The sequence below is a fragment of the Trachymyrmex septentrionalis genome, unplaced genomic scaffold, assembly GCF_001594115.1.
Source record: "Trachymyrmex septentrionalis isolate Tsep2-gDNA-1 unplaced genomic scaffold, Tsep1.0 scaffold25, whole genome shotgun sequence".
Classification (NCBI taxonomy): domain Eukaryota; kingdom Metazoa; phylum Arthropoda; class Insecta; order Hymenoptera; family Formicidae; genus Trachymyrmex; species Trachymyrmex septentrionalis.
The window spans coordinates 2,585,943-2,599,809 of NW_017305408.1; the positions used below are offsets into that span (position 1 = coordinate 2,585,943).

The 13,867-nt window shown below is 41.2% G+C and overlaps 1 protein-coding gene across 3 annotated transcripts in view; it reads right to left on the reverse strand.

The window, feature by feature from the left end:
• Window positions 1–938: 938 nt before the first annotated feature.
• The window catches only part of LOC108749016 (early growth response protein 1), a 57,302-nt gene continuing 44,373 nt past the window's right edge, over window positions 939–13,867 (reverse strand). For 2 of the 3 annotated variants that reach the window (XM_018487503.1, XM_018487502.1), the window contains exons 3-5: window positions 10,191–11,160; window positions 9,510–9,569; window positions 939–3,184 (exon numbers count right to left, since the gene is read on the reverse strand). In XM_018487503.1, the coding sequence (XP_018343005.1) occupies window positions 2,991–3,184; window positions 9,510–9,569; window positions 10,191–11,160 (1,224 nt within the window). In that variant the 3' untranslated portion in view covers window positions 939–2,990. The remainder of the gene's footprint in view (window positions 3,185–9,509; window positions 9,570–10,190; window positions 11,161–13,867) is intronic. The other variant, XM_018487504.1, reaches the window with a different exon arrangement.

Sequence of the window (13,867 nt, forward strand, 5' to 3'; positions counted from 1 at the left end):
GCGACTACGGACAGAATTTTTGGCCTCCTGCGCGCGCTCCCGAGGTGGGACATGCTTGTTGTGCTTGTATCGGAACGTAACGGAACGTCCAGATACGCGAAATCGCTTTTCGCCGACGCCTCTCTTTCTCCGCGCGTTTCAGGGACGGACGTGAACTTTTCGAGAGCCGAAGCAGCCGGATAGTCCGGTTTCCTAGCGATAACGTGTTAAAAAGAAAACGGAAGATACATCTTCGTCTGTACAATTGAAAATATCGGTTAACAAAATTATATCTTTCAGCGTTTAGATATCGGGCCAAGTCTTTAAACATTGAAAATACCAATGTTTCTTACCGACTGAAAGGATCAAGCGCGAGTAAATTACTATATGAAAATAAAGAAAGCGATGAGAAATGAAATATTTCATCAGTATAAAGAACACAATTGTTGAAAAAAAATAAAAAAATTTCAGAATCCTATCTTTTACATGGGAAACATAATATCATCTAAAAAATAAATACGGTTAATTACGATTGGTTCGCTACTTCTAATGTTAAGTTGCATCAGAAGAGCCTCCGAGAATGGATATAAAAGTACTTTGTAAGTCTCTGACGAAACTAGCCAACATTACAACCGACTTTACTTTCTGTGTTTCATTTGATCCGACTATCAGTTGTCCTGGTCGAAACAGTCCTAGGGTCATAAAAAAGTGCTACAAAAAAGGAAAAAGAAGGGGACAAATCTTTGGACTCTTGATAGAAGCATTGCCAGGCAAGGAACTATTAAAGGGACAAGGTGATTGAAAGAGAGAGATGGCAAATATTATTTTTAAAAATAATACTCACGATCGAGGGGTCTCCACCCGGAAAAAATGTTCCATATATAAAAAATTGACATATTTTACATACAATTACATATAATTATATATAAAATGTTCACGTATACAACATTTTTTTCCGGGTAGCGCAATTAAAAGATCAGAAGCTGAAAAGAATTCATTGTCTCCCACGTGAATGTCCATCCCTGACTATCTACAAATTTCGCTACAAATTTCGTCTCTTGCATTTTTGCCGCAGAGCGCGTGGTTTTAGACGCGGAAGGTGTACATACGTGCACACACGCCTTTTGCGCGAAGCACGGTGAACAACGAGCGATGGATCGGATCGGATCGAATCGATCGGAGCACGCGTGAGAACGAATTATTCCCGGCCCATCGCTTCGCGTAATATACAGATAATATTACACTAGCTACATGGCTATCAGATGCGTATCTTCTGCTTTTTCTTGTATATATTCTCCTTTTTTTTTTTTTACACGTATACACAAGTGCATACATATAGACTACCGCGCGTGTAGAATACGCATATAAATACACACTCGCATATAACACACGGACGCAACATTCGCCCACACATACATACACGTGCACGCGCACATCGACCGCTATAAGACATCTTATCTCTTCAAGACTACGCGAATTTGTACATAAGGCATCACGATATCGCGTCGTTTCTCACATACGAACGTGATAACGGCAAAGCGTGATACTCGCTCTTCCATCTATCTGTTTCTTGCTATCAAGGAGGTTCGGTAAATATCGGGGCGAATTTCGCGTTAGCGACGACTATCGAAATGATGATGCGCGCGGCGCGAGACGCGGATTAAGCTTCTTCTTCGACTCTTAAGCACGATCGTACGGACGATCGTTTACACACCAAACAGGATATCTCGAGTCGCAGCCAGCTTAAGAGATAGCGATAATTTCGAGATAGCGTCGCTTTAATCTGGCAAATCATTTCTCGAGGGACTCGAGGGACGGCGTCGCGAGATGACGGCTCGTATGCAGCTTCGAAAAATATATGAATGACAATAGCGGAGCTGCCGTTTGAATTTCTTCAAGCAAATAAGAATACGTAGAAAAGATTGCGAAGGGAGAAAAAAAATTCTTATCATCCGCAATATGCAAATATTTCGATAAAGTATCAAAGGTAAAACACGTTTTGAAATGAATGCGAAAGATTAGTAGTGAAGAACCTGCCTTTTTAAGACGGATGTTTTCGCTTTTACTTTCCAAGAGCATTGGCTTCACTTCTCTTCGCATAGGCTCGGGGCCCATCCCGTCGGTGTGAAGTTACGCTACAGTTCGATCGAGGAATCGGTCCGTAAGTGAGTATACAGCGCGCTGTGACGAAATATTTCCTTTTTAATATTTCACGATCACCACCCACCCACACCGAGGATGTATTTCGTCATGACCGCTTAACCGAACAGTAGTGAGCGTAACCGAAGCGATCGAGTCGAGACGGCTTCGTTCGGGACGCTTCGAAATGCTTCCCTTGATATGTATTATATATTGCAAATCGGGATCGACGATCGGGCCTACAGCCGACTCCGAAACTATAGCGGAATAATCGTATCGAGGAGGATGCAGCGAATTCAATTGCATCGACGATCGCGTAAACGAGCGTGAGTTCGTTCGAAGGTGCTGTTCCCGCGGATCGAAAGTCAATTTCAAAAGATCCGCTGAATTTGCGGCAAAACAAAAACGGGATGGAAAGAAAAAGCAGTTTTACAATTATTCTCTAATACGGATTGATTTCTCCCTTGGTTCCTCACTTGGATCTAAATCTGTATCGATCATGTCTCGAAGAATCTTACAATAGTTGCAAAGCAACTGCTTGTTCTGCTGAACGTAGAATACTTGCAATAATAATGTCATAGATATCGCTCCATTTAGAAATTACGATAATATCTGTGTGAGAAACAGTTTTCTTTTTTTTTTTTTTCTTTTCTTCTTAATAATTTCTACACGTTTCTAAACTCTCGATGCTCTCCAACCAACTAGTTTCGTAAAGCTCCGCGCTTCGAAGCCTGAATGGCGAAAACCACGCAGCGCGCGTCCAACACAGGTAGTCGAGAACGAACGGGAAGCAAAGAGAAGATCTCTCTCTCTCTCTCTCTCTCTCTCTCTCTCTCTCTCTCTCTCTCTCTGTCCATACTCTCGTACTCTCTTCACTTGGTGTGCTGCTTCGGGAGGTGCCGCTTCATGTGCAGCGCGAGATGATCGCTCCTGGCGAAGGAGCGCTCGCAGACCGCGCATTTAAAGGGCTTAGCCCCGGTGTGCTTGCGGTAATGCCGCGTCAATTCGTCGCTCCTGGCGAATCGCCACTCGCATTCCGGCCATTGACACTGATACGGTTTCTCGCCTGAAACAGCCAACAAGAGGAAAGACATAAGTGAAAACGTGCACAACGATGCGTGTCTAAGAGAGCGACCGTATAATAATTATTACGACTAATGAGCTGTTGGAATCGCCGATTACACTTACTTCGAACGATTAATTCTTAAGTAAAGATACAACGTGGATAATTTGATTTGTCACTTAATCACTTTCCTCCGTGATATACTCCATTTCAAGAGTTTCATTAATTCCTGCAAGTTTCTAATCTATTTTTTTTTTTTTTTACGTTCTTCCGTTATTTCTAATACAAAATACATATTTCGAGGTGCATATTTACGGTAGTGCTTCGTGCAAGTCCTCGAGTCCTTCTCGGCATATCTTTCTACACGAAAGTGCGAGAGCGTACACACATCGGTGTACAGGGGAGTTCAATCGGTGCGACTCGAACGTAGTACGTCTCACGAGCGAGAATTCCGTTCGAGTTTCGAGACGGCGGCGACCTATTAGAGAACAAAGCGTTGCTCTTTGTGAGATAGAGCCGCGGGATGCGGTACACTTAGGTATATATATATATATATATATATACCCCGTCGCGCCTCTCAGCTGCGAGAGATGCAGCACGGTGTGACCTTTAACTGTACCTGCATGCCGCAACACGCTCACCTGTATTCTAGCGCAATCGCACCGGCCGGACCGCGCGCGAGTATAAGCGGCCGGCCGAATGCAACTGAATGCAACATTGCAACCGGCTAATGCGAACCAACATGCCCGCATTCCGCTCAGCTTCGCCGATTATCGAGGAGTATGCCTTCCTTATTGTTATTATTATTTCACACGCGCCTACGGCGTGTTATTATCTTTATATAAACGGGATTGAGAGCTCGCGCGCGACGATTGACGTTAAAATTTACTTGGATGCTCGGCCCATCGAAATACGGACGCAGATCGGACTTGGGGAATTGACATTTAGAATCAGAGCGAGACAAGTGGAGGATACCAATCGTCAACTCGAACATGGTCCCGCATTAAAAGGCAAATTAATGAATACCTACTCAGTAAACACAAATATAACGTATATATACGTAAATATACACGTTTTTATATATCTGTTATAATGACGATTTTGTGTATGTAACTAAATGTTCATAATTTCGCATTCGATATAAATGTATTCAATGTAATACGACACATGTAACGGTTGAGTGCGAAATTGTAGTATTGATGTTATACTTTTAGTAAAGGTCGGAATGCACACATAACGCATAAGGCGTAAGAAAATTAACCAATCAGAGTCTTTTATTTCATGGAAAGAAAGGAAATGAAGGACTTTGACTTTTAATTCATCATAATGCGTTCTGCAATATTCTGTGCTTCCAGCCTTAGGACCACAAAATGACATGAGCTGCAAATCAATATAGTGTCTTTTTGTCAGATAATCATTGGTCCAGCGGTGTTATGCTATGCTTATGCAGCTTATGTCATTTTGTGTGCGATGGCCCTTAAGGACTTCACACATGAAATGCATAACAAAGCTTAAGCATAACGTAAAACTGCTGGACCAATGAGTATCTAGCATAATGTCGCCATATTGATTTACATAAGACGCTCATTGGTTTAGCGGCCTTATGTTATGTTTATACTCCGTTATTCATTTCATGTGTGAAATTCGTCCCTTTATGTATGGGTAATAATTAATATAACATGTATAATCGCTATAATCAAGAACTAGAGGGTGGATCGTCGAATCGGATTCGACAGGTTCGCTTTAGACACTTTCATAATCCTTAAAACGCACCTCGTGCGTTTAAATTACCTACGGGATTCATTCAAACCACAGTGTATACAGTAGCGCAACTCTCCTGATTTTATGTTGGCCAAAATGGAGTGCGCATGCGTGAAATAAGTAAGTTGCCCCGTCTCTTTTCCTCCTTTTTTTATTGTTCTCTCTCTTTCTCTCTCTATTTAAATAAGCGTTTCAATATTTCACTTAAACATTTGTCTTCCAAGCATGGTTCAGAGTAGAAATTTAGAGGGAAGTATTACGTGTATTGTCCATTTGGTGAAATGTTATGTGAGAAATCTCGAGAGATTGGTCTAATTTTTGTGAAAAAGTGAACCAAAAGTAACCTAGAAAATCGAGCGAAAAGGATTTCTTTTTATTTATTATACAATATTTTAAACTTATTTTTTGGACATATATGTATATAAATTTCTTTTATATCAGCTTTCTCATAACATTTTCATAGATATATAATTACATAATATTTCTTTATACAAAATCTTTATACAAAAAAATATACATTTTTAAGTTAATTTAACATTTTTCCTAATTTTTCTATATTTTTTTCTTTATTTTTCAATTTACAATTTATTTTTATCCATTTTCATAAAGTTTAAATTATTTCATCGCAATAATATTAGGTTTATTCACGTCGCATGCTCTAATATGCTCCAATATGTTCCTACATAGCACTTCAACGAATTCGTTGGACTGCGATGCGAATAAATCTAGTGAGTTTTGCGAGGAATTTTGACAGAGTAAAAAAGGGATGAAAAAAGCGAAAGAAGTTTAAGTGGTAACCGTGGTAGCGCTAGATAACTCTTACTTATTTCACGCATGCGCACTCCATTTTGGCCAACACTAACATCAAAGGTGCCGACAGAGAGAGTTGCGCTACTGTATATACTGTGTATACTGTGTTCAAACTTTAAATGTCTCCTACGCCAACAATCGCCTCTCCGAGCCGTTCGCGAATTTGATCGCGACGAAAGATTCTTTAGCGATGCGCGGAACGGTGAGTAAAGAAGCGAGTGGCTGAGCGAGTAAAAGCGACCGAGGCGGAGGCCCGACGGGGGATCCGAGGGTGGAGGGAGGGCGAGCACGCACAGAAGAGGAGAAGAAAGAACTCGATAGCTGAGAGATACACCCACGCATCCTTCTAGCTCGTTCCTGTTCCTCTCTCGTGCGCTATAGGTACGGCATACGGAGACGACCCTAACCGGTCCTCGCCGGCGCGCCGCGAGAGTTGCATTCAGCGCTGCAGCATCACGTCGCACCGTGCCACGCGACGCACAGCCCAAGGAACGGTACTACCACCACGAGCGCTATCCATTTACGGTATCGCGCGCGTTCACGTGAGAATTCTTCTCCCGCGGATCTCCGCCGGCGAGAACGGCGAAATTTCCTCTCGATCTGTCGGCTGACATTAGCAGGTTCATTCCTACTTCAACATTTATCCTGCTGACAAATAATTTCAGAAAAAAAGATTTTTTTATTAATAACTTGATTAACCCGGGAGAATAGTCATCCGATTTTTTTACTCGGAAATAAATCGATTAGTTAAAGTGTTTTTATACTCTAATCAAAATCACTGTTATTAATAACGTATTGTATATTTGATTGTTTTTTTTTTTTTTGATTTATTAGTATTTGGAAACAATTATGGATATGGATTTAATGTTTTGAAAAAAGTAAGTAGAAACTAAATTAACATTAAACCGAATAAGCACGTTAAGTACAATATTTGGCTTATTATGATAGTATTTAAAAAAAAAATAGAGATTTTAATAAATTAATATAACGCCTTTTATATTGCGGCTTTTCAATGGAATTGCATATTTAAAGCAAGGAAAATACATTAAACATTATCCATATAAAATCATATTTTACAATTTATACTTTTTTCGCCGCTAAAGCGTAAAAACATTCGATGACTATTCTCGGGTCGAACGTTCTAAAATATATAATCCCAAAAAAAGAATAAGAATGTATAGAAATGGAAAGTGAATTTATAAAAATTATTCTCCTTTCTGCAAAGATATTTTCGAAGTTTAAACGCTCGATAAAATTCTTGATAAATGCAATGCACGTTGGAATTTACGTGGCACGAGCTCTGTGTGACGTACGTAATATTTGCGACTTTTCGACAACATTTACGCTCGAGGATTTTATGAAAGTCTTATATGAAAGTCATTTTTATTTCGAAGAAATTCTCTTCAACATTCTTAACTGCTTAAAACGTAAAATTGCGAGCGTGACTATTCTTCGATTCGTCCGATTTTCGCGAAATATGATATTGTTTTATTACGATGTCTCCAGAGTCGATCGGTCGAACCGGCGACACCTACGGGGTCTCCAGGCGTCCCCGTTAATTTTGGATCACTTTCACCCGAGAGCCGACAGCGCTCCATTCCGCGGGCAAGTTGCTTTCCAAATACGCTTCCTAGCCCTACTTTGATCCAGATTTCTTCAGCTACCGGGCTTTCTCGCAATGTCTGGATCTTGATTAATCTCTTGATTAATGATAGCGCTTAAACTTTGATTTCTTTCAGATCGGAAAACTATTCTAAAAGTTGGAACAATCAAGTATATATTATATATATTTATATATACATATATATATTGTTATATATATATATATATATATATATATATATACAATATATATATATACACGTATAATCATGAAAACGAGATGTTTAAATTATCTTCAGTCTAATTAGAAGATAATTTAGTAATTTCTTAATTATTTATTATTATTAAAAATGTTTAGAAGATAAACACGTATGAAAAAATGTCAGAAAATGATTAGAACTTGATAGTTTGATTAATAACATTCTTTGATTCAATTAAGGATGAAAGTAATTAAATTATGTATTTTTTTTTTATGCCGTCATCACTTATAAGTCACGTATAAGTCACGATTAAATATAAATTATGATATTAAATCTATATTTATCGCGTCGATTATGAGTCAGCTATTAGTTATCGCATTAATTATAAAGATCATTTTCGTATATAATACGTAATAATAATTTCTAGACGTAAATGAATTAATAACGAAGTCGAACACACGCGACTCGTGGCACGGTGCATTGACAGCGGTGCAGCGAGGGTTCATTCACGAGTCGTCCGACCGACTCGCGCGCGAGTGGCGAGTGGCGAGTGGCGAGGGCCACGTGCCCCCCTCGGCTTCTCCTCCACGTCGAAGCTAAGCGTTCCCCGTCGATCCCGTCTCGGCTCGGCCGTGTCTCTCGCTCGCCTGTATTCGAGAGATCGCGCGACAAATTGAAATATCCTCGTACAATCTCGCATATCGATCGGTTCTCCGTTCTAATCGATCGACGGAATGTCGTAAGGATTGATCGACGGACAAGATGTACAAGTCGCGGCAAAGTGGCTGGTAGTAAATTAATTTAGCTGGTATCTATCGCTGGCATATCTATCGCGCGAGCGCAGAGGAAAACATGCCTATTAGATTCAAATGTCAAACGGAGGATACAAAGGCGAGGTTTGAAACACTCTGGCGCATATACAAGTATATAAAGGTGGTCGCGTGCTAATCTATTTATATTTCAATGTGAATCCGTAAGGTTACATTAGGTAACGAGATGTTTTAATCATTTTCAGATGTCGAATTATTAATTTAGAAGATAATTTATTAATTATATACAAAATTTTCAGAAAATAAACACGCGCGAAGCGAAGGATAAAAGGATTTAAGCGTGCGATTGTCCTTTCGCCCTGATCCTCTTTGCGCGCGTTTTTTGAATCGTTTGAAATTTTATATCGTTCGAAACCGATTCGTTTCAGACGATGTGTGTGACACGGGTTTACCGCAAAAACTCACCGAGGTATCAATTCGAAAGTGGTACATCGCACTTAAGATGCCTCCGGCTTGCATTCCGCGAGCGACTGCCGCGTAGGCACGTGTGCGGGAAGCACATCTCTTCGTCCTTTTCTCCGCCCATCTTTATCTCTCTCGCTCTCACGCTCTCTCGCTCTTTCGCGCGCGCTCCGCGCGTGTGGGAACTAGCGTGCGTGTCCGTCCAGGTAGCTACGCGCGGCAGCCGGTGTTGGTGCCGCGCGACTCGCGTCCGTGTGTTGGCGAAGCTTGGACATGGATAAGATGTGGGTCGGTCGCTAGCTTCGCTCTAAGCGGAGAGTCGCATACCACGAGAGCTTCGTGCGTCCCTTACCACGTTTACATATGATAGAAGCGCCTTTGCGCGACACCGCGCGCAAATAATGCCAGTGGAGGAACTGAGAGAGGAAAAGAAGAGACAGAGAGAAGAAAGAAAGAGGGGGAGGGAGAGAGAGAGAGAGAGAGAGAGAGAGAGAGAGAGAGAGAGAGAGAGACGGCTGAGGACCGCGCCCTGCCCACACGCAAACGTCGACTACTCGACCTCGCGCTTTCAAACTCTTCGTCTCTCTTCGCGTAGATGAGCTACATACCTAATTACCAGAGAACACACGGAAGCCCCTCCCCCTAATTTGAACGTTATCTCCCTTGTACTAGCAACCACGTGCACGACGTGAAACGTCAAAGTACAGCAGCGTTTTCACTCACCCGTGTGTATCCGCTGATGGGCCTTCAGGTGCGAACTCTTTGTGTAGACTTTCGTACAACCTGCAAACAGAGAACAAGAAATTAGGTCGGAGATCGAAGTTAAAGAGTGCGATCGAAACGATAAAGTCAAAATCTTATATGATGTTTGTAAAGTGCTGCATTAACAGGGAGTTTCGACATATGTTTTATTTTTTTAAATACAAATTACTTATTAAAAATATTATCAAATTAATAGCCGACACAGTGACAAAAATATATTTATCGCGTATTTACTCGGATCTACAAATATTGTCAAAAAAATTTCAGAAATTAAACATTTTAGTTTAATATTTAATTTAATGTTACACACACACACACACACACACATACACGAAATAAGTCAATGTATAGTTGTTCTTTTAATTCTTTAAAAAAAAAAGAATTACAGAACAGGAGCCTTAGAGCGGTATTCAGTAGGCGGTAGTTCGCTCTTATTTCAAGACTGTCGTAAAAAATATCTTAAGACGCTAATAAGGCCCTCTGATTGGTTCGTGACTTCTTAAAACTGTACTAAGACGGGTCTTGAATATAAGATCTGACTATGAATACCGCTCTAAGATTCTACAACTCTTAACGACATCGATATTGTTATTAAGAATAACAATAAGTTCTTTAAGGATTCCATATATTCCATATATTCACCTATGAAGTCGCAGTGGTGCACCCGGCGTTTCTCCAACTCCGGGTTATTCCGTCTGTTGAACTTGGTCGACATCGACGGCGGTTGGATCCTGTGGGCCGGATTCAGAATCGGGCCTGGCTGGGGATACGGGGGTGGCGGTGTCCGCCTAGGTGGACCGGCGCCGATGGGTGAGCTGGGATCGGAGATCGGTGGCGTCAGCGGCGAAATATACATCAGTCTCGTCATCGAGCCGTAGAGCGGCGATGTCGCGTTGCCGCTCGGCTGATGATGACTGGTCGTTGACGAGTCGCTATTGCTACCGCCGTTGTTGTTACTGTTGTTGTTGCTGTTGGCGCCGTTGCCGTTATCGTTATTGCTACCGGCATTATTCCCGCTCGTGTTATTACTATTAACAGTCCTGCTGTTGTTATTATTATTATTATTGTTGTTACTGTTGGGAAAGCTCTTGAAAAGCGCCGCCGTTGTCGCCGTTGTCGCCGTCGTCGTCCGATGATGCACGACGTGCTGAACACTAGAGGGATTTGGAAAAGGATTCTGCGAGGGATTTGTGGCCGGTCCCTCGAGGAGATGCAAGGTCGGCGGTGGCGGTAACGGTTCCGTCTTGATCTCCACCGGGGAGAGAACTGGCGGCGGTGTCACATCGTCAGTCTCCATTTTTATATGAGACTGCGAACCCAACATATCCGCGTTTTCCGGATCCAACTTTTGGATACTCGACGTGATATCCTCCCAGAGCGGCGGCCTGAGGAAGACGTCGTCGTCCTGACCGGCGCCCGCCGGCTGACTCCTGGAGGAAACGAAACTGGCCTGCGGTGGTCGGCACACCGCCGTAGGTCCGCCGACCTCGAAGAAGTCCTCCATGTGCACGGACGGCTCCCGCGCATCTCTCGCGTCCGATTCATCCTCGTCCAACCTCTGCAGACGATCGAGATCCTGCCTGCACAGCAAAGTGTCCAGGTCCGACGTCTGCTGAGAACAAAAGGAGACGTGACTCGTTTAATTAGTTCATATTTCTCAATTTTAACTTAAATTATTACAAAGATGTCATTGTGTAATTATATAGGTTCCTTATCTCAAAAGTAACTGAACTAAAAAAATGTGATTTTTTTAGTTAAAAGTTTTCTACAAGAATGAGAGAGAGAGAGAGAGAGAGAGAGAGAGAGAGAGAGAGAGAGAGAGAGAAATTTGATTGTTTTCGTAAATAGAAAAGAGAGTCTTCTACAGAAAACATTTAGAGTAGATAATTTTGGCGATTAAAATTTAAAACAGAAATTGTTTTATTCTGAATTGAATCATTGTAGTTGATCATTGAAGTAAATATAAACTCTGACGATATTTCAAGTTACGTCACTTTTGATGAACTATTCCGAATTGTTATAATTTTATAGACAATCGCAATAAAGAAAGATTATTTTTAAGGAATTACAGAAAACCAAAATAACAAAAATGACGACATTTGATCATATTTCTAAGAATATATATGTATACATTCTTCCCGTCGATATTATTTGATTAATTAATAATTTCCTTAAGTTTTTTTTTTCATTATGTCACTTTTGAACTAAGGAAACAATGTCACGCTGTTTAATACAACGTTACGTTTCGTACGATGTAATCGAATGCTATCTTCTGGATACACAACTTTTTCTTTATTTAATCAGCAATAGATTATCTACGTTTATCAAAATGTTAATATTTTCAGTGCTAATAATAGCGGTAAATATGCAATACAAAAAACTCTTTAGCGAGAAGGACTTTTTGAGGAATAACGTTTCCAAAAATATACAAATATATCAAAACCCCTCCTACTAACGATAAATCGACTAAAGTCCCTTTGGGGTCTAATAATTCTAATGACGTACAAGATTATATATAAAGGGCGCATCTGCCGAGGAGAGAACGGAGGGCGAATGACTTGCGATATGGTGATACGCGCGGCGAAGGTCCCCGGGTCGAGCGTCGTCAACATGCACACAACGCTGTCTCGCCCTACGACGTCCAGCACGCGCGAGGAGGAGCGACGGAAGACGGAAAGCCGGGATGCCGCGTCATCCTTTGCGTGATTTGTACACGGGCAACGCCGCCCTCGCGCCCCATGGTACATCGCTCGCTCATTCTTCCTCTCTTTTCCTCTCTTTTCCTCTCGCGTCAGGTAGAGAGAGAGAGAGAGAGAGAGAGAGAGAGAGAGAGAGAGAGAGGGGCGACGAGTGCCACCTCGCTACAGCGCGTTTGGTGTATAACATTCGGAGGATTTCTACGAGGGTCTCGACGTCTCTCGGATCGACGCATCACTCGTCGCCGGTGATGTTAGGCGTCGATACTGTTCTCGCGCCGGAAATGCGTGTGGGTATCGAAAGCGAAGAGCTGGGAGAGCAGTTACGGCATCGTTTCGATCTTTACGACTTTAACACTTCCGCTGGAAGTGTATCCTAACTCGTGGCCAAAGCCACGGAATCGTACCGAGTACCTGTCGAAGAGGGATCGAAAAGATTGGGTTTATTCCCATATATATATGTATTTGATGACGCAAGTAGACACAAGCTGACGTTCTACGTTTTTTATTAAGAAAGACAGGATGAGGTTTGTACCACCTTGTGCATCATTAGGGTGACCCTACACGGTCGATAATACTGTCGGTACTAACAAATATACTGACAATATTGCTGACCGTGTGTGACTGATGTTGACGAATTGATGTAGATATACTGACGGTGATCTGGATTTTAATTTTCGAGCATTAATATCGCTTTATTAAGATCCATACCACAATGTATGTCACAGTGTAATAGATGATGTACGTAAAACAAAAGGGAAATATATTGTCAATAATAATGATCGCGTAAAATTATAAAAATACTATAAATATTGATGCGTACTGTCAGTGATTACTGATTCAATATTATTGACCGTGTAGGTCCTTAAATGAAAAGCATCCATTGTATGGTCCGATCTTTAAGATTTCAACCTATAAAATGTTTAAGTCTCTTTGTCTAAAATTGAAATTGTAAAAGGTGAAAGAGATGTCGTCGAACGTTTCAATATATTGCGAAGAAACACTAATAGATTCCTTGAAAAATATCATGTGGCAAGCTTTCGAGCTTTCGATCGGGTTTTGCTGCTCGCGCGGCTTGTGCAGCCCGCAATGATTTATGAATTATTTACACAATGAATAATTCATCGTCGGAAGATTGGTACACTCGCGACATTCGATCGTACCTGATATGCAATTTGAAAAGGAGCTCGTGTGCGCAAGCGAGGTACGATATGCACGCGGAACATTATACTTAAAAATTCGTATGCTTAAATCGTAGCGGAAATCGTACGCGTCGTGTTGAACGATACTGCCTTAATCGCAAAGATTTCGCTTTTATAGAAAAAAAAAAGAAAAAAAGAGAGTATAAATCGGAAAAAATCTATTTTCGCGAATAGAAAAAAACGGGGGCAAAGCCTCGAGAAACAATTGTAGTCATCGATTCGCTGTGAATGTAAAAAAATTATTATAAAAGATCGAATAAACGGAGGTCTTTTTCGGAGATCCAAGTTTGAACTCGGACAAATTAGAATGATTTGAAAATACGATCGAAAAAAGGTGTAGACAAAAACGCCAAGTGTGATTTAATCAAGCTAACGCTTGAGATTGAGATTGAATTTGACCAATCGAAAGAAAGTTCACTTA